Source organism: Sordaria macrospora, chromosome 1, assembly GCF_033870435.1.
Source record: "Sordaria macrospora chromosome 1, complete sequence".
Lineage (NCBI taxonomy): Eukaryota > Fungi > Ascomycota > Sordariomycetes > Sordariales > Sordariaceae > Sordaria > Sordaria macrospora.
This window is the reverse complement of record NC_089371.1, coordinates 8,341,942-8,361,704: the sequence shown is the minus strand read 5'-3', so window position 1 is coordinate 8,361,704 and position 19,763 is coordinate 8,341,942. Positions and strand designations below refer to the sequence as shown.

Here is a 19,763-nt window from a genome sequence, read left to right as displayed (position 1 = left end):
GAAAGTATAATCTAAGTAAGTCGGCCATGACATATTGGTGACTCAGGACCTTGGTATGAAGAAGAAAAGAGATGACGGTTGTCGAATTCGACCAAGGCCCGTGCTGTTGACACCATTCAATAGAAGAGAAAGAAAGAGGTCATCCTGGTTGAAACATTTTCAGTGATGCAATCTGCACGGTGTACGTACCTGAGCCGACCGGCTATGGATGATGTAGCACCAAAAGTGGCACTGCGGGGCGTTCGCCGTTAAACTTCTTTTCGTTTTCTATCGGATAAGACTTCATCTTCGCGGTGTCACTGGCTGGTTACGATAAATTCTTTTGACGTGATTCATTCACCGTCTTTTTCATTGCTCCAGATGCCCCATTGGTGCTTAGTGGAGGTTATCTTTGTCTCCCTCAGTGCCATCACATCGTTGAAAAAGAGTGGTGAGGCGAAGGGAAACTCAGCTGGCTACCCAAGTCAACATGCCTCCTGAGTCCTCTCCTGGATCCGAAAGCTTGCAGCTCAACGAGTTCATGAAGCATGCTAACGTATGGATGAGATATTATTCGATCGGCTAACAAATTCGTCTTAAAACATGGGCAACAAGTTCGCTTGAACTTTCTTGGAGGGGCACACGTTAGCCAAGGTCCACCAGACACTCTAACGGGATTGAGAAACCCCTACGTGCTCTGAGTGCCCAACCGGTCTTGCACATCACGACGGACACGAGGATCCACAGCCATCCAGAACATCGAAGTTCTCAAAAAAAGTAAAAAAAAAAAATTGGGCGATGCTTGTTTTGAAATACGATCACGTCTAGGCCCGTCCCAAGACCGTCTAAATGTAGGCTGTGATCGGAACGAGTGGAGATGGCCTGGGTGAAAATTGAAGAACAGAAGGTGAACCAAAAAAACCATGGCATATGAGCCATATCCACCTCAGCCGCCGCATCCTCGACTTCATTCGGAAAGAGTTCATTGCCAAATCCAGCTGTAACAAATAACTAAGGAACCCAGAACTCCAGTGGTATCTCGCTCAAAGCCTGGATCAGCGTCGACGCTCGACGTTATGGACACCAACCGCACGGGCCCTCCCCCTTTTCCCTGGCCATAGCCACCAACTCGGATGTAAACATAACACCAGCTGGCTTACAGTTACCAGATCGACCAAGTCCCCGCGCTATCAGATTATTCAAGCAAAGCCTGTGTCAGACTACCAGGCTCCCTGAACCGGTCGTTGAACAAGTTGACGATGGGCAAAAAAAGTCGCTTCTTGCCGTCTTCGGTGGCCATGTACACCCTGAGGTCGGCCTCGCTCATCCATGTCCAGCTCTCGCATTTCAGCGGCTCCATTATCTGCAGTGGAGGACACAGCCAGGTTACCGTACAGATCTCTTCGTCAAAGTCCAAACAACGGGCTGGCAAGAGGAAAACTTACCTCGGGTTTCTGCTGCTCATCAAGCCTCTTGCAAGAGACAAAGAGGGTAATGTAGTGCTTGTTCTCCGCCTCAAAGACATCGTTGGTGAAGCTCACATCTTTCTCAGCAACGACCTTCAGGCCCGTCTCCTCCTCCGTCTCCCTCACGGCACATTGGAAAGGATCCTCCCCGAATTCAAGGTGGCCACCGGGAAATTGCAATGTTCCTGTTGTCCAGTTAGAGGTGGTCCATGTAAACAAAACAATGCTGTTGGGAAAGCGCGAAGGCCATCATGGCATGTGGCCTGCGATGAGGTCCGTGAAGTCCGTGTCGACGAACAGGGAAAGGGATACAGGAGTGCTGAACGTGGGAGGTACGTACCGGCTCCATGGGACCCCTTTCTTACTCCCACCAACATCTTTCCCTCCGCATCTCTGATGATCGCTGCGACGCCCACCCGAGGGACATCTTTGGCAAGTAGAGGTAGTTGCGACGCCATTGTCCAATCTTTTGATTTGCTTCTTGTTTGGTTGGCGTTTCTGCGCTGACTTTTCTCAGTGAGTGATATCGCTGCTACCGGCCGATGAGTTGCTTTTCTAGTTTTGTTCGAACTTCCTTTACGCACTGTTAGTTCCTTGGTCTCACCAATCCAAAATAATGGAACTCTTACACGTGGCGACAGAAGTGACTCAAAAGCATAACAAATTAGCAATGCCCCTCCCTCAACCCTCCGGGGCTGACGGCACAAACTCCGGCTGTGTCCGGCCTCCCCGCGCACTGGAGCCTTTGACACGGTGTTGCAGTAACCGCAAGGCAGGCACGCGGGCAAGACCCCGCGCACGCTGCGCCGCGGCCCTAGAAACTGCCCAGGAGTCGCCTACCAGAACGCCCGCCAGGGCAGTTTCCATCCGATCACAGGAAGCTCTGTGCGTCTCCATCCCAATGCGGTGGTGACCTCCCAAGTCCAACGGCCCCCGTATCGTTTGTGCAACAACATCAAAAAGCCAACAACGAACCGCGCCAACAACAACGACGACGTCAACAAACCAACCGCCAAGCCAAGCCGTCTCCTGAAGCGAACATGACGGGAGACTTTTTGATTCCACTTGCCGTAGCTTGCATCCGCCTGTCAAAATGTCTTGGCTTGATGACTTCCTTGCCGACTGAAAGCGGATTGCAAAAGAAAAAGCGGACAACGTCAGTGGACGGATTTGCATCATGGTGCACCCATGCCTTTCCATTTTGGCGTTCCATGTTTTTGGTGGAGCAAAGACACACACAACCGAATTGTTCCTGGGCGCGCGCGAGGAATTTTGGCCGCCAACAGCCGCCGCCCGGCTGACAGAGCAGTCAGTTCTTTCTTGCGGGAAGGATCGAGATCGTTCCTGACGCTTCCTTTCACCAACTTTTCTTTATGAGGCATAAACTATGCTTAGATCAGACAACAAACAGTACAGCCCGGCTGGCGCAATCGGTAGCGCGCAAGACTTCTAATCTTGAGGCTGTGGGTTCGATTCCCACGTCGGGCTTGCATGCTCTTTTTGATGTTTCGCAATCATCCTTCTGTACTTTTTCTTTTATTGTTGTCATCTCACTTTTTCTGCCTGGTCTTTGCTCCATTGCTGGTCATCATTCCTATGTGCAACCTTTCGCAATTCAGGCGATATCATGTTGGTTTTCACATCTCAAACGAGATCCCGCTTATCGTGGAAAGGTTGTTTAGTCCTTCACGTACCATTTGGATTTGATCTGTTCAAAGAGAGCACCATGATGCGATGCATCACCAACCATTTTTGGGACTAAACCAATGTTTCATCATCTACGCAACCCCACCTCTTGATTTTATTATACACCAGCAGTTTGGAACCCCTCCCTACCTCCATGTCGGCGCCGCGTTATAGCGAGAGAAACCCTACGCTACTCCCTTGGCCTCCTCGGATTGATACTCCAGGACCCTGCATGTTTGGTTTCAATCCGACACTCTTCACTGCCGGCCAGATTTATCGCCGAGATTTCTCAAAGCGGGCCCCGAAACATGCAGTCCATGCTTCAGTCCATATTACCCGCTGGCTATAACAGATATACATATGTTGCAGCGAAAGCCACAACAATGAGGGGAAAGCGGGAGAGGCCTAGAGTAGGGCTGGCGGTAGTTGTGATGTCTACCGTGTATAACCCCTACAAAAAACCTCCCATGAACACCATATCTGTAGTCCAGACCCTCCGTTACGCCCCTCATCTTAGGCAGGTCTGATCCCAACTTAACAAAGAACCCCCATCTTCACTGCCTACTGCAACAGTCAACATGTCCACCACAATCCCCGAAACCTACCCCGACCCCGAGTACGAAGCCGCTCACCAAGCCACCTACGAGCGCATTCCCCGGTATCCCATCACCCCCGTCCTCCCGCCGGGAATTACCCACGAAGTCTGGACCAAAGCCATCCAAGCCTTCATCTCCGTCCTCGGCATGGATGCCGTCCTCATCGACTCTGCCTTATTCGATTACATCGACCCGTACGACCTGCATGAAGCCTCTTCGACCGCCTCGTCCGAGTCAGCGAACGAAAACTCCCAAAACTCTAACAAGCGCAAAATCCCCAGCGCAGCAGTCTGCCCCAGCTCCACAGACCAACTGAGCGCCATCCTCAAGATCGCCAACGAGTACACCATCCCACTATGGACTTTCTCGCGCGGCAAGAACTTGGGATATGGCGGACCGGCACCTCGAGTGAACGGTTCCGTGGCGCTGGACTTGCACAGGATGAACAAAATTATTGAAGTGAATGACCAGTTCCACTACGCGGTCGTGGAGCCAGGAGTGACGTTTATTGATTTGTATCGATATTGTGTCGACCACGGGAAGAAGGTATGGCCGAGCACGGCGAGTTTGGGGTGGGGGAGTGTGATGGGGAATGTGAGTTTTTCTATCTTTCTTTCCTTCTTTCCTTCTTTCCTTCTTTCCTTCTTTCCTTCTTTCCTTCTTTCCTTCTTTCCTTCTTTCCTTCTTTCCTTCTTTCCTTCTTTCCTTCTTTTTTTCTTTTTTTCTTTTTTCTTTTTTCTTTTTTTCTTTTTTTCTTTTTTTTTCTTTTCTTCTTTTTTTCTTTTTTTCTTTCTTTCTTTTTTTCTTTCTTTCTTTCTTTTCCTCTCCGATCTTTCTTCCTCTGGCATGACAGAAGGTGAAGGAGGTTAACGCAAAGAAATATCAAAATAAAGACCCTAGACCGCGGCACCGGCTTCGGCGCCCTCTTCACCCACCACCAATTCATCGCCGGCCTCGAAGTGATGCTCGCCTCAGGGGACCTCGTCCGCACGGGACAATGGGGGATAACCGCAAATGACTCACCCACCGCTTTTTTGTCGAAATTCACCTACGGCCCTTCCATCGAAGGGCTCTTCCTGCAGTCCAACCTGGGCGTCGTCACGAAGATGTCCATCTGGCTCCAACCGCAACCGCAGGCGTTCATGTCGTGCAGCTTCAGCATGCCTTTCTTTGATGACCTGGAGGTCATGGTCGATGCCTTTGGCGAGATGCGGCGTAATGGGACGATCCCCAGTTGCGTGTGGTTTACTTCGCTTATCGAGACGCTGTGCATTGCTGGACGGAGGGAGGATTACTGGAAAGGTGAGGGGCCGATTCCCGACTGGCGGCTGGAGGAGTTGAGGTTGGAGACGGGGTATGGGCATTGGTATGCGCGGTTCGGACTGTACGGACCCAAGAGAGTAGTGGAGGCGCAGTTTGAGGAGATCAAGGATGTGTTGGCGAAGAAGGCGCCGACGGGCACAATCTCAGGGACGCTGTATGCTGATGAAACAGGAGTGGATGCGGCTAAGGTGCCGGTGGAACATGGGAGCATGTTTGTTGGTGTCCCGCAGCTTTGGAGTTTGCCGTTAATTAACTGGCCGATTCCGAAGAGCAAGACAGATGGGAAAGCGGCGCATGGGGATTATGCGCCTGTGATCCCTTCGTCGGGGAAGTTGGTGATGGAGTGGATGAGGAAGAGCAAGCCGATTTGCGAAGAGAACGGTGTGGAACTGATGGCGGACTTCTTTATGCATGAGAGGCATGTGGTGTTGATGAATATGTTTACCTGGGATCAGACGGATCCTGTGCAAAAGCAGAATATCAAGAAGTTGTATTATGGGCTTCATGAGGTGGCGAAGGAGAGGGGTTATGGCATGTACAGAGCGCATGTCAACCATATGGGTGAGTGTTAGTGTGTCGAGAGCAGGGTCGAAGAGTTGCTGATGCGTCACTTGAAAGATCTAATTGCGGGCTTGAACGACTTTAACGGACACGCCTACAACCGCTTCGTCGAGAAGATCAAGGTGAGTCCACAACAACCAAATGTACGAAGAAGGAAAGACTTACCATGTTTAATAGGACACTCTGGATCCCAACGGCATTCTGTCTCCCGGCAAGCAAGGAATATGGCCTAGCGGGTTCCGACATCTCAGAGAGGACCAAGAGTACGACGGATGAGAAGAACAAAAAGGCATTCTCGATCATCCACATAATGCTTGTGATATCCCAGAACCCGTAAACGGGTAAAAGGAGAGTTAATTCTATTACATTAATGCTTCTTTGGTTTTATAGGTTAGGAATCTGAATACCTCAAGACTGAGCATGGCTGGAAAGGACTCGCCCAACTGGAACTACCTGGTGTCTTTACGCCAATTTCCAGAAAAAGAAATCAAGGAAAGGCGGTATTTAGTCGCTCTTGGCTCGGTTCCTAGTGAACCGCATTCCGGTAGTGACCCATCCGAACCACAACCGAATGGCATCCTCTATCCAGTTCTTTCCGTTCCTCCACGGGCCCACATTGGCAACCAGAGGAAGTCGGTCACGGACTTCGGTGATGTAGGTCGAGCTGTTGGGAATGCAGGGTTCCTTGGGAAGCCGTGCACGCTCAGCCTTGTCGATATAAGGGGCAGCAACGGTAGCTCCCGTCTTTTCCGCATGCTTAATGACCTTGATGAACTGCTTCGTCCTTGTGGATGCACCAGGAGTCCAAGTGGCTGCCACATAGCCGGTGATGACACCTGTATTGGGGATACCCTCGAGCATGACTCCGTTCCACATGTATCGCTGGCCGATGGTATCATTGATGCGGACGCCATCAACAAAGACGTCGATTTTGTTAAGCAAAACCATGTAAAGACCAGTGGCGGTAATGATCATGTCGGCCTGGAGGGTCTCCCCGGACTTGAGCAAAATGCCGTTTTCGGTGACGGTCTCGATATGGTCGGTAACAACCGAAGCGTTAGGGCCACGCAAAGCCTTGAAAAAGTCTCCCCGTGGGCAGAGGCACAAGCGCTGCTCGAAGGGATTGTACCGAGGGTTGAAGTGCTTATCGACATCGAAGCCTTTGGGAAGCTGCCTGCGCATCGCGTCGACGACATACTTCCTTCCCCAGTTGGGAAAGTTCAGAAGCAGCTGGACAAACAAAGTCTCCGCAACCATCCTGATGCACCAGTTAATCCTTCCTGCCCATTGGATTGGCATGAACCTTTCCATGAACTGCAAAAGAGTGTCTTTAGCTGGCAAGCTGACGACATATGAGGGACTGCGCTGGAGCATGGTGACGTGCTTGGCACTATTGGCGAGGGCAGGAAGTAGGGTGATGGCAGTGGCACCTGAGCCGATGATGATGATGCGCTTGTTATCATACTGCACCTCATCACTCCAAAACTGTGGATGTACCACTTCACCCTGGAACCTTTCGATGCCGGGAATGACAGTGGGCCGGGGCTTCTCGTAGCTGTAGTACCCGGTGGCGTTAACTAGCCATGGCGTCTTGAATATCTTCTTCTCAAGAACGGTGCCGTCACTGGAAGTAACATCAACGTGTAACGTCCATCTCTGCTCCTCGCTGCTCCAGCTCTCTGCGGTGACACGGTGGTTGAACCGGATCCTTTTGTCGATGCCCTGGGACGCGGCGGCCTCCTCCATGTACTTCTTGATGAGATGGGCATCAGCCATGTTGGTGCCCTCAGTCCACGGATACCAAGGGAAGCCGAACAGGGCCATGGCGCTGTCGGAGCGGACGCCGGGATATTTCCAGAAGGCCCATGTTCCGCCGATATGGTCGCGAGACTCAAGGACGGTGAAGGAGTGGTTGGGCAGCTCGGACTGTAGCAAGTAGGCGGCGTTGATGCCACTCAGACCGGCGCCGGTGATGATGATGTCGAAAGTGGAGTCCTCAGAAGCCATGTTGGGTGGGTCGTTTCGGCGTAGCACTGCGGCCCGGAATCGGATATGTGGACGGAGGACTGGGGCCAGGCGGAAGAGGGAATGGATGGGCGTTTAAATATTGACAGCGCCTTCAACAACCTGAACAAGGACATCGCCAAATCTCTCGCCGCCGACCGAGGCTTGCGGGCGTGTGGGGTTATGTGGTCTGTGCAAACCCGGTCTTGTTGTCCATCACGGAGCCGATCCGTTGGTGGGCGTGATTCAGCTGGTGGGAGTGATTCAGCTGCTTCCCAATTGGCGCCATTGTCGGGATCATTCCGGCCGTTGTGTGTTGTTTGTTGAAATTCGTCGGCAATAGAGTGCCATGGAGGACACCCGACGATGACCAAGGTTTGATGTTTCTTCCAAGTGTTGGTCAGAATGACAAAATGGAAACTGGGGCCTGTAGGTGGAGTTTGGAGGAGCTGGGCCGTTAAGGTTCTCACTCCTGTAATTCCTACGCTACGTCACACGGAATGAATCCGCCCGGGCACCAACACCCGCCGGCACCTGCCCCTTGCTGCCCTGAAAGTACCTACCAGTGCTTCCTGACAAATGCGAAGCGGTACCTGAGATGGAAGCCACGCGGGGTTGCAGTCGAGTGCACTCGCTTCCATCATTTTCATTTTCCATCTCTCCATCTTACGGTACTCCTTCCTGTCGGACAATAACAGGAAAGAACAACGGTTGACGAGGCGAGAAAGACTTGAGCTTCAAAAATGGAGGGATCTTCTTGGTCTTCCCCGGAGATTGTTCCGCAGTCTCTTCCCAGGAATAGTTCATCTTCCAGCATAACTTAGTTCCATCACCAGACCCGATCAACAACGAAACCCATGCCTGGTCCCTCCGTCACACTGTCACCGGATTTTTGTCGCAATCATTGGAAACCCTACAACTATTGACGAACTTAGGTTAAATCCCTGCTCAACTTGCCTGATAACCGGAACGTAACCGCTTCCTATGGTTTAAGGGTTCAACGGCGACATTCGAAAATACTTCTACGTCCCAGCCGACTTCCGAGCCGAGCTTTGGGGTTGAGCCACGGCAACGCGTCCCGCAGAGTGCAAGTACCGCGACCAAGCTGTCTCGCCCCTGAGCCATCGTTGCTGACTACCATTATCCTACCGTAGAACTCCCGTGTCCCTACCCAACGCTCTTCGTCCTCGGTCGCAATTCTCTTTTGCTCCCCTTGGCGGCCTGCTGTGTGTACCGCAAAGGTCCTCGAAACATAAGAGCAATGTCTGAAAACCACACCATGCCGCAGTTGACAGCGCAAGCTACACATCCACCTCTCCCACGACCCAGCTTCACACTTATACCTGCATCTTCTTCCAGGTTGGAAGGATCTATCCACTCCGCAGAGGCCCCTTCAGAAGCAACATTGGTTCAAGAAGCTCTTCTCCAAAGTCCACAAAAAGCGCTGCATACGACCCTTCAGAGCTTCGATCTCGAGGAGCAAAGTAATGGCTCACAAGATGGCACGGGTAGCTTCCAGGGACTCTACTAGTGGCAGAAAGAGACCGACAGCGACATAGGAGAGCAAAGAAGACAACACTTGCGGACCATGACAGACATTTGTTGCAGCATATTCCTGATCCTAGTGGCGCTAGCGGGCATGATTATTTTCTTCCACTTTCTCTCTGGGGGTCGTTTCTTCAACCGGTAATGCAAGGAGGCTACCGGCGAGGGTAATGCGGCGTTGGTCCTCTTGGATCATGCGTATCGGGGCCATGGCACAAAACACGATGTGAAGTAAGGCTCGACTCACAGTTATATCACTACTTAACAGACCTAAGTAATAGTAATCGACATCATTTATGCCACCCTCTCAGGCCGGCTCGTCGCCTAGCCGGCCATCAAGAGATCAAAAAGTCCTGCAATGGATCAATGGGTACCGTATCCTGAGTCTCCGTCATCCCATTTGCCTTATCCGCATCGCCAAATGCCTCTCCCTCCATCAAGCCGTATATATACGATTCCCCAATCAACGTGTAGGTTCCATTGTCCCCTTCCCTCATAACAAATGGGACACCGGCGCTCAGAAAGCAACATATATTATCTCCAACCGAAGACTTTCGAGGAACAACCCCAAAGTATCCCCTGTTCGTCATAGCCAACTGCCTATTGGCTGTGAAGAAACTGATGTAGTCACACAGCTCATTATCTGTCAAAGTTTCTGGGTTCTTAAGCGGAAGTCCATACTCATATGCAGCCCAGTTAGGTGGATGGAGTCGCCTCTCTCCCGTTTTGGGTTTCCACGGCTGAGGCATCGGAAGACAAGCTGCTCCTGTAGGCCTGATGTGTCCCTCGGCTGCGTCTTCAAATCCCCGATTCAAACCTTCGCGATACAACCGGCACATCTTCACGAAATGTTTGCATTCATTGTCGGCAGCGTCCCGGATGTTGATCTGACCACTCACAAACTCGATTTTGTCAACGGATACGCCACGCACTTTGAGTTGTGCTCTCCCAGAACCATGGATATCCGCGTCAAGGATTGTCGTCGCTACCGTTGTAGGTAGTGTCAGCCAACGGGAGTTGCCTTTTGACGGATCACCGCCTGCCCGCAAAGGTGTATATATGTTACTACCTCCGATCATCCATTGCTTCGAATACCTCTCATTCCAGTCTGGCACCCATGAAGGGAGTCCCTCCGGTCTGCCGTGATCGTTTTCTTGCATTGTCCCACAACAGCTGAGAAAGCGCAGACCTCCTTCCCGCAACAACCACACCGCAGCGTTGATGTAAACCTCTGTTACGGGTTTGCCATAGTCAGCCTCCATCATCGGGTGGGCACTAAGACGTACTCGCAATGACAACAGAGCAAACACTTTATCCCGAGGATCCGTCGCCTCATTACTTCGTGCGAGGCACAAGAGATTGAGTGTATCTTCGCCGTTTCCATTACCTAAAAACCTAAACCTTTCATCGTGTCGAGGCGAAGGCTTATCATCTTCTGAGCCAAATGGGACGATGCGAAGGACGAGTGGAAGTAAAGTAATACTGGGGAGTCCTATGTGCCAGTTCTCAGTCTCTCCTGCGGGGCTAGAATCGACGTTTATGTGCAGCGGTTTGAAATTTGACCACTGGACCGATCTGCCACCGCAGTTGAGCAAGGCGGGGAGACGGGCGGACTCCCACCTAAACTTTCCGGCCCCCAGAAAAACCTCCTGAAGTACCCATACGCGTGAGAACCAAGGGCGAGCGTAGAACTCGCAGATAATGTCTCTGATATGCAGACCGGTGGCTATATCGTAGACACCATCTTCATCAAGCTCGCCGGCGTCTCGATGTTGATGGTACTGGACGATGAAGTCAATAGCAGCGTTACTGGTGGGCGATGCGTCGCCTACGTCAATGACAAGGCGAATACAAAGCTGGTAGATAAGGTACATCAGTGAGATTTGGCTGTTGCGTTCCTGGACGTCATCCTGGTTGATGCAGATGGCATCGATCCATATCCTACGGGGAGTGGTGGAATTTCGCAGGCGGCGAAGGGCCGAATAGCAGTTGTAGGTTACCGACAAAGTCGTGGGAGGAAGATTTTGCTGAGAAGATACCTCTAACTCAGCGACCTGTTTGGCATCGTGATCTTGGGAATCACTTCCAGGGAGCGACCCTGATGTCGTAATAGGCGTAATGATGGTGATATCCCGGACGTCAGAGGCATCGCCCCACGTGTACGAGAGCGCTTCATAGCGTGGCGCCCTGGTGATGTGGTGCTCCGAGAGGTACAAGACTATTTCTGCTTCTGGGTCTGTGGCCGGCTTGAGATGAATCAATCTGATGTTAAGGTCGGATTGAAGAGGTTTGTAAACGTATCTGGGGAGTGGATCGTTTGGGACGGCGGAACCCGAAGTCTCGACCTCGACATCCATGATTCCGCTTGCTTTGCGGTCCACCGCAAGACACAGCCAGGTCTCGTGTTCAAGAATTTGAGTTGTGTAGTCGTGGAGTCTTCTCTCCTCAGAATCTCGTGATATTGGCGGCGACTGGTCCTTTCGCGCTGTAAACAATTGCTCGCAAACCACAAAGAGCGATAGTTGAACACTAGCTCAACTGGAATACCATCCAGATCTCGGAAGCGGGGAAGACCAGGTGGTACATCTGCCCTCGACTCAACGACAACGGCGTCGAAAATACTCATCATCCATACGTACGTTACATTTTGGGGCTCGTTCATTTTTAGCATAGCCGCGCTATCCCCGCCGTCCACCACTGGATTGATTGGGCTGTTTTTACTTGCTTGCTTCTATCTCGTCCATTCAAGAAAGCTTCGGTATCACAGACGCCCTACAGTGTACAACCTGGCACTGGTTAGTTGCTTGCCTGAGGTATTACATACGCCTGTCCTACCCACAACCTTGATGATTCTGTTGTTTGAAACCTCCACGAAGTCTTTTATCTCCGTCGTAATTTCGACGGTCTATTGTGTACTGAAACATGAGAGATGAAGGAAAAGATTTGCAAAGTTACACAACGACTCTAACAACCCGTGCTTGGAATTAATTACGACGGGAGAAAGATTATTACCGTAGGTTCGTTGACGTATGCGTTGTACTTTCGTTGTTTCTGTTTGTGTGTGTGCGTTTCTTCGATGCCGCACAGCGATGAGTGTCTTGCCCACGATTCCTACTTGGCCGTTCATGAAGTCGCTAGGAAACGGCGTAGTGAGAATTCGGCGATGCTGCTGCTCCTGTTGGGCCAAAATGATAAAAAAAAAATTAAAAAAATAAGGTCCAAACACCAAACACCATCCACAATCAAAACCTGGAAATAGCACGCAACACACCCCCAAATCGCAACAAATAAGCACTTACGGAATCTTGAAACGCCCGATCAACAAAACGACCAAGAAAACAAGGGGTACGTATCATTCGATTCGTCCACAACTTCTCGTGGCAAACCAAATCGATCTCATCTCAGATCTCTCTTTCTTTCCCCTCATCGCGTGTTATCCGCATGTCCAGTCCCCATTCTCGCTCCAACCGCGCCTTTCTTTGCGGAGCAGGCGGAGCAGCGGAGACGGGTGGTTGTCTCCATCGCCGCTGCCGCTCCGCTTTGCGCGATGGCGCTACTGTACCGCAGGATTAGTCAGAGCATTGGCGGCATGGCGCTATCTTACCAAGAAAGCGGGAAAACGATGATGATAGGAAATGATGCGCCTTTCCAAGGGGGCCCCAAACCTCTTTATTGAGGCCCAACGATGATCGTAGTGGTCGATAATGCAGGTCACGGAAAGGCCCTGCATGTAAGTTGTAAGCCCTGGTGTAAGAGACGGGCGGGGATCTGGACTATCACGGCTTACTAGCCCCTTGCGCGACGAACAGGCAGGAGAAACAATCCGGATAAGATAGGCAAACTTGTCGCTGTCAATCAATCATATGTGAAAATTGTTCTTCTCCTCTGTTGAGGTAAGCATTGCGAAGCCACAGGGAAGTCACATCATGGCTGGTGGTCGAGCGAGTGTTGCGCAAATGCATATAGTTGTATACCTATACCGCTTTTTCTCACTCGATTGGATTTCGTTCCATACTCCTCCCAGTTAGACTGCCCCCCTTCTGCAAGATTCCTGCAAGCCCACTTTGTCGGCTGGCGGGGCTGGCAGGGAGCTGGCAGGGGGGGACAGGGGGTGAGAGCTGCGTGGAGCCTCGCTCAACTGCCCATACTGGGTATAACGGCTCGCTTATATATGCTAAGAGATTTAGCTGTTTAAGCGAACAAAATCCAATTGAGTGAGAAAAAGCGGTATTGTTAGTAATTGGTACGGGCTTCAGTTCAGCTTCCTAGCTCGGCGAGCGGGGCCGCATGTCATCTGAGATGAAAATGAAATCGGCCCTGAAACTCTGAAAGTCATCAAAGCGGAAAGACCGAATTGGTACAGGTACGTAAAGTTAAATGAAAACCAGCCGAGAGATGGGACCATGGTGCGCCAGAATAAGTCGAGTGAGGTTTCACAGATGACGAGACAAGAAGTGAGCGGTACCACAGATATTCTGTACGTAGTACCTATAGGGCCGTAGGTCTTGGCTCCGTCACCAATATCTACACTATCGAACTTACGACTGCCCGTCTGTCGTTCAACTTCAACCAACATCACGGCACCGCCAGACGCCGTCTCCTATTTGTTCGTCTCACCGTCCCAGGGAGCCCTACCCATCCTAAAGCAGACCTGGGTCCTGAAGGCTGTTGTTTCACAAGACCTGTGTATATGTTTGTGAGCCTCTCCTTTTTGGGATTCAAATGGCATTTGGGACCTGGTGCCTGTAGGTTGGTCACATGCTCAGTCGGAGGCCTGCCGCTCGTCAAATGATTGCCCTGGTCGGGAAGGAATGACACATGGCTTCAAGAATTGGCAATGCCTTGGGTAGGACAGACGAATGTGTCTGCCCCATTTGATGATTGCCCTAAGACATTTTGGTGTTTGGTCCTGGAGTTGGAGTTGAAAAAGACAACGCGTTGGACTGTCTGGAATCTGGACGCGAATTCGAAGCGAAATGTCGGCAAGGAAAAGATCGACATTCTTGCCAAGACTCTAACCCCGCCGTAAGCTTGATAGACTCCTGGCTGTGCAGAGAAAGTGCAGACTGGTGGGAGATTGTGAGGCTGTGATTCTCCAATCGAGACCCCCTCACAGTCCGGCGTCGACAGTACGGTCGGCCATGATTCATCCATCCATTTTTGAGATTCCATCCAGCGCTGTTGTTTGGATGGCTTCGATAAATGGACGGATCATGGAAGTGGGAAAGTGAGAGTTGCAAGCGGAGTGGAGATGGCTTACTGGGGGCCTTGTAAAAGGAAGACCGAAGCAAAAGGGACCCGCGAGAGGGAAAGAACGGTCAACGGCCCAAGGACCGTTCTGGCCAAATCAGCTTCTCCACCGAGATAGCGTGCCGTCGTCTCACGATCGGCGAGCGCGTCAACGTGTTCGCATTGACGTGCCCAGTTTCATTTTATTTTACGAGCCGTCAACAACAAGTGTGGTTGTCGGTCATGGCGGTGTAAGATGGGTATGTAGTTGAGAGGCTGGAAAGAAAAGGGGTTAGTCAGTTGAGTGCACGCGTATGGGCAAGAATTGAGGTGGGTGTCATATCGTGAACATGAATGAATTTGTTGAACTCCCGTCGCTTGACTCACAAGGTTGATGATGGCGGTTGCCCGTCTACGGTACTGCTGTGCAGTGAGTGGTGCCTGTTTAAGTCGGGCTGGCAGGCTGCAGTGCTGCCTATCGCGCTGCCTCTTGTGAACTGAAGTCCAAATGGGCCTGGACACTGTACGTTGTGCACTGCTGCCAAGACGCGACGCTTGCTCCAAAACAAACTCCAACAGTATGGAGATCTTCCGGCATGCTTCCCCGCATCGACCATGTCCCGTCATCTGCTCCACCTGACCTTCCTTGACTGCCGCTGTTGCTGAAGCGTCGTCCGCCGTTCAACAACATGCCAAGCACATTCCGGAGACATCTCCACGCCCAAGTCCCAAGCATCATGGGCCAGACACGGCGCGTCTTGGCGGCTTCGGGCGCTCCCTGACACGTCCCTTGGCCGCATGCTTGGCAACATCTCCGAAGGGCTCTTGGCTCCCAGGAAGAAGCCCTGCTAGCGAGCGACCCGACTTCTTGGTACGCTTCCACTCTGAGTCTCGTAATTACCCAAGGACGGGAGAAGACTGGACTTTGTTTCTTTTTCGGTTTTGTTCTGCAGCTAGCCATGGCCCATCCGCGCTTTTCATGGGTCTGAATGGGTCTTCACTTTGTTTGACTCCTTTTACAGTCGAGAACGCGCTGCTTGGCTCTCGTCATGTCCGTCAACCCCAAACAGCAAACCTGGCCGCCATCCTGGGACACGCCTGGGGTGCCTGGGATCCTACAGCGGAATCATGCCAACTGGCTCAACCGCCTCTTCCTCCCCAGTCCTCCTCTCAGTCCAACCAGACCTTTCACTCCCCCTTGCCGCTCGAGCGCGTTATCTGTATACTTAAAGGATCCCCTGTCCCGGATCGATCCTGTCTTGAGACCTCTCTGTGTGATACTATGATCTCACTGATCATTCCACCGAGACTCCTGTCAGCTTAGTTGTGTTGCTTCCTTGCTACTCCTGCGCCGTATCATCACACATATCTGCCACGGGTCTCTGCAGTGTTCAGCATCGGATCGACAACGGCATATTGATTGCCAACCGAGTCCGGCCTTATCTTCCATTGTCTTGTCTCCTGTTACACAACTTAGACGCCGTTGTCTCTGTAACTACCACCTTCTTCTTTTCAGCTTTTTTTATAATACAAAGAGGCCCGGAATCTCAAGAGGTTCCCCCACCGGACACTCCTTTCTCGCTACCGCCAGAGCGACCCTTCCTTGACAGCAAGTTCCCAAGACAAACTCCATACTACATACGTCAAGTTCTCCGGTTTTTGTTTCTTACACATCATCATGACTTCAGCGGCGAACATGGCTGTAAGGGAAAAGCGACGAGGGGCTTCCCAGCAGGATATCGATCAGATGGAGGTTCGAAAGGCTATGACGGCGGCCGAGTACTCGCGACGACAGTTTGTCCTCAACTTCGCCGCCAGCAAGGACATTCAGCTTCTCATCCCCGGAAAGAAGGCGGATGCGATCAAGGAGGCCGAAGAGTGGACGGTTGTCTGGCTGGCTCAGAACCAACTCACTACAGTGTCCAACGATTTCTTCAAGTACACAGTGGACTCGAGGCTATGGAGCAAGCTCGGTACGTTTCATTCATCTTAAATGACTGAGTCATGACTAATCTTTCGAGCAGTCGGCGATGAGATTCCGTTCCCATTTGCTTTCATGAAGTGCCCCAACAACCCAAGCGATGGCGAGAACAGGAGCAGGGCACCAACACCAAAGGGTGATGCTCTCTTGAAAAACCATGCCGTCGAGATCACCAGCAACACGGCCTCTGCTCCCAACCTGCCCACCAGCAAGCAAGTTAAGAGACAGTCCCTTCAGCGGTCTGAATCGGACAACGAGACTATTAGCAGGAGACACACAGACGTCAAGAACGCGAAGACGACCGAAATTCCCCTGGATAAGGCGCGCAGCCTCTCGCTCGACAGCGTGGATGAGGACCTTAAGGTGCCCAAGAAGTCCAGCAACCGCTTCCTGCTGCGGTTGAGCCGCTCATGGTCTCGGCGGGTTTCATCCTGAAAAGGTGGCCCTCAATCTCTCTAACTTCGGCAGTTATCATCACTCTCTCATCAAAAGCGGAAACTATTATCAGTGACGGACGGCAAATTGTGATTTTATCAGCATCCCACACCCAGCTCTACAGGTACCCGACGGCCTGTTATCACACACGATCGGCGAACAAACAAAACGAATACGGCTTATCAGTGCCGGGAAAGACATGAAAGAGGAGAAAAGGGAGAGGCCACTGACCCACACACCCTACACAAACATCGGCACAAACCTTCCAGGGCTGAAAAGATTGAAAGCGTCAAGCGAGTCCTACACATTACACGACACGGCACGCGGGCCCAACGACTTGGTTTCCGGGTCCTGGGTCCTACAGCGACGGTGCCATTCTGTGCCAGCCAAGCCAAGCGCGGGCGGCACAATATCTCCTTCTTTTCCAGTAGTGAAGGAGCGGGAAGGAAGGAATATTACCAAGGGAAAGAGGTGGAGGTGGGCATTGCCCAACGACTGGTTCAAACCGGCAGTGACCGGCTCGCGGTGAAGCATCAGCGGCAAGCAGATGGGGGAGGACACATGCGGCACATTTGCCAAGAGGCTTGGTATCCGCGGCCGGGAAGGAAAAAATGGTCTTGGCTTTTTCGGGTGCTGCTTGCCTTGGGCTGATCACGTTGCGTTTAACAGCTTGGCATGTGCTTCCACCTTTCCCATCCCTCGGAAGGCGGACGGGAGATGATGGGAGTTCCAGTCATCGAAGAACGAGAAACAGAAGAAGAAGAATGCGAGAACGAGAAAGCAAGACAGAACAAGAACGAACGATCGGGAGGAATCGAAAACAAACGATCAACCCTTCTTTGCCAAGGCAATCTGAGATACCAAGTACTCTTGGCTCCCCTTGTCCCCTTGGCCACGGCTTCACCGTTCACCGTTGGATCGCACTTCCATCCCTTATTTCTTGGGACTTGGGGGACCACCGGCAAACCGGGTCTCGGATGGATGATACGCGGTTCTCACAGAACCTTGGAAACGTGGCTAAGAAATTGAGAGAGAAGAATGTGTCGGAGAAACATCCGATATTTTGGGAACAACAGTCGATTCGAGCATGATACCTACGGTACCTCACACAGTACGGTTATCAATCAAACCGTCAACCCTTTTTTTAAGTGGCTTGGGGGCAGTGCCTTTCTTGGCAAACAACGCTTGCCGAGACTCGAGACAGCGGCTGAGATCCCGATAGGGTGGTATGTCTCTGTGTGTTGACAGGTCACTGTCGCTGCCGCTGTCTTGGCCTGCCTGCCGTGAGAGACTTCCCAAGTTTCCGTCGGTCGGTCGGTCGGTTTGGTCGAGAGATCGAAAGGTCGACCGACGAGAGAAGGTCATTGGACTCGCTGCATGCGACATGGCGTCTCACATGATGGTATTCCCATTCTCCCCTGTGCTATTATTATTTTTATTATTTTCGTTTTCGTTTTTGGCGTGTGTGCGTCTTTTGTATTTGTTGGTTTGGTTTTTGGTTTCGGTTTGTGTGCATCATCTCCTCTTATCATATCATGTCTCATCATTATCATCATAGGGCTTACAGGATTTATTTTACTAGGTAGCGAACCGCAGGTGTTGGCTGGCGAACGTGTGTTGTTTGATTGGACTGGGTTGTTTTGTTTTCCTTTGGCTTTTGCTTTATCGACATTCTCGTTGTTTGGCATTTTGTGGCTTTTCTTTCACAACACTTTTGGGGGCCAAAAAAGGATAAAAAAGGTTTCTTGCTGATATTTCATTGGGACCTGGATGATACATGGTTTCTGGACGTTTGCGGATGAATGAATACCCTACTCTTCTCACTGTACTGTTTTTTTGTAATCTACAATTATTGCTTATATCGATCTCGTTTCACATTTGAAACCCATTGATGGGCGATTGGGTGACTAGATATGTGGAACTTGTTTCACTTGTTGACTATCTTTGAACTTGAGATATCTATGCCTGTGTTTACCAGGAGTGTTGGGTAGGCCGGGCCGTCTACTATCTTTGTGCGTTGAGCCCGGGTTGGAGAGCTCTTTGGACTCTTTTGTGATGATAGAAAGGTGAACGGTAGGTGAGTTGTCCGGGTTCTTATGTTGACTTCATCATTATCTTGTGTCTAACGTCGCTATTCCATAAGGCCCTGTAAATCAGCCATCAGCCATTACTCGGATTATCTGTTGCCGCGTTTTTCAACACACAGTCAGCAGCTTCAACACCATCAACTATCTCACTTTCTTCTCACTTTGGACGGCCTCACCAGCCCCTGGAACCATGGATGACACCAGCAACTCACATCAGCTGGTAGATACTAGTACATTTATCCCCAGCTCACAGAATGAACCCATAACCAACACATGACACCTTCCTCTTTTTCAACCACGATACTTCTTTGTTGTTGTTTTTGTTAGGCTACACTCACTTTTCTTCACACATTCTCGTTGAGGACGCGACTTGAACGGTAAGGGATGAATATTCATAACCTTAGAACGAACCTTGCAGATGAGATGTCGTTCTTGTTACACTGTGAAAAAGTTCATCTATGCCCATAAGCATCACGCTCCTTGAATATTCACTCCACGTCCATATATCCCTCTCACGCCCTTCCCTTCCCATGTTATGTTAATGTTGAGTAGACCGGACGCAATTCTTATTCATACTCGTTTACAATAATCTCAGAAGTGCTGGATACAGGTATTGTCATGGTGATTGGAGTAAAGAAAGCCGCTAAACATCCGGATCATTTTGCTATTGTCCTACCTCTATGGTATAACAATACTTCTTTATTCAAAGTAATGATGAGAAACTCCTCATATATCATGCCATCTCCTATCACGAGTCTTGGAACATCATTCAAAGATAGCTGGCCAGCACGCGTTGCTCGCCAAATGCTATCGATCCCGCCTTCTCATTACTCGAGGCAGCTAATCTGATTCCTCTTATACTTTCGTCCGA

At 51.0% G+C, this 19,763-nt stretch overlaps 5 protein-coding genes and 1 non-coding gene across 6 annotated transcripts; 3 read left to right on the top strand and 3 right to left on the bottom strand.

Annotated features, from left to right (window-relative positions):
- Positions 1 to 777: 777 nt before the first annotated feature.
- SMAC4_00549 (uncharacterized protein) lies at positions 778 to 2,045 on the bottom strand. The gene is made up of 3 exons (XM_003351954.2): positions 1,786 to 2,045; positions 1,425 to 1,630; positions 778 to 1,342 (listed from the first exon to the last, which is right to left on the bottom strand). Exons 1-3 carry the CDS (start codon positions 1,901 to 1,903, stop codon positions 1,175 to 1,177), a joined length of 492 nt encoding a protein of 163 aa, XP_003352002.2. The 5' UTR covers positions 1,904 to 2,045; the 3' UTR covers positions 778 to 1,174.
- Positions 2,046 to 2,860: 815 nt separating this feature from the next.
- On the top strand, positions 2,861 to 2,933 carry SMAC4_13148. Its single transcript has one exon. It is a non-coding gene; the product is annotated as a tRNA-Arg (tRNA).
- A 637-nt stretch (positions 2,934 to 3,570) lies between these two features.
- SMAC4_00547 (uncharacterized protein) lies at positions 3,571 to 5,974 on the top strand. Its single transcript, XM_066089446.1, has 4 exons — positions 3,571 to 4,321; positions 4,621 to 5,611; positions 5,669 to 5,733; positions 5,789 to 5,974. The coding sequence occupies exons 1-4, from the start codon at positions 3,710 to 3,712 to the stop codon at positions 5,885 to 5,887; spliced, it is 1,767 nt and encodes a 588-aa protein (XP_065945893.1). The 5' UTR covers positions 3,571 to 3,709; the 3' UTR covers positions 5,888 to 5,974.
- Positions 5,975 to 5,992: 18 nt separating this feature from the next.
- SMAC4_00546 (uncharacterized protein) lies at positions 5,993 to 7,680 on the bottom strand. The gene has a single exon (XM_003351951.2). It carries the CDS (start codon positions 7,616 to 7,618, stop codon positions 6,116 to 6,118), a length of 1,503 nt encoding a protein of 500 aa, XP_003351999.1. The 5' UTR covers positions 7,619 to 7,680; the 3' UTR covers positions 5,993 to 6,115.
- Positions 7,681 to 9,495: 1,815 nt separating this feature from the next.
- On the bottom strand, positions 9,496 to 11,822 carry SMAC4_00545 (uncharacterized protein; the record flags this gene model as incomplete). The annotated part of the gene is made up of 1 exon (XM_003351950.2): positions 9,496 to 11,822. The coding sequence occupies exon 1, from the start codon at positions 11,515 to 11,517 to the stop codon at positions 9,496 to 9,498; it is 2,022 nt and encodes a 673-aa protein (XP_003351998.2). The 5' UTR covers positions 11,518 to 11,822.
- Positions 11,823 to 13,353: 1,531 nt separating this feature from the next.
- On the top strand, positions 13,354 to 19,275 carry SMAC4_00544 (uncharacterized protein). Its single transcript, XM_003351949.2, has 2 exons — positions 13,354 to 16,362; positions 16,414 to 19,275. Exons 1-2 carry the CDS (start codon positions 16,068 to 16,070, stop codon positions 16,803 to 16,805), a joined length of 687 nt encoding a protein of 228 aa, XP_003351997.1. The 5' UTR covers positions 13,354 to 16,067; the 3' UTR covers positions 16,806 to 19,275.
- The last annotated feature ends 488 nt before the right edge of the window (positions 19,276 to 19,763 follow it).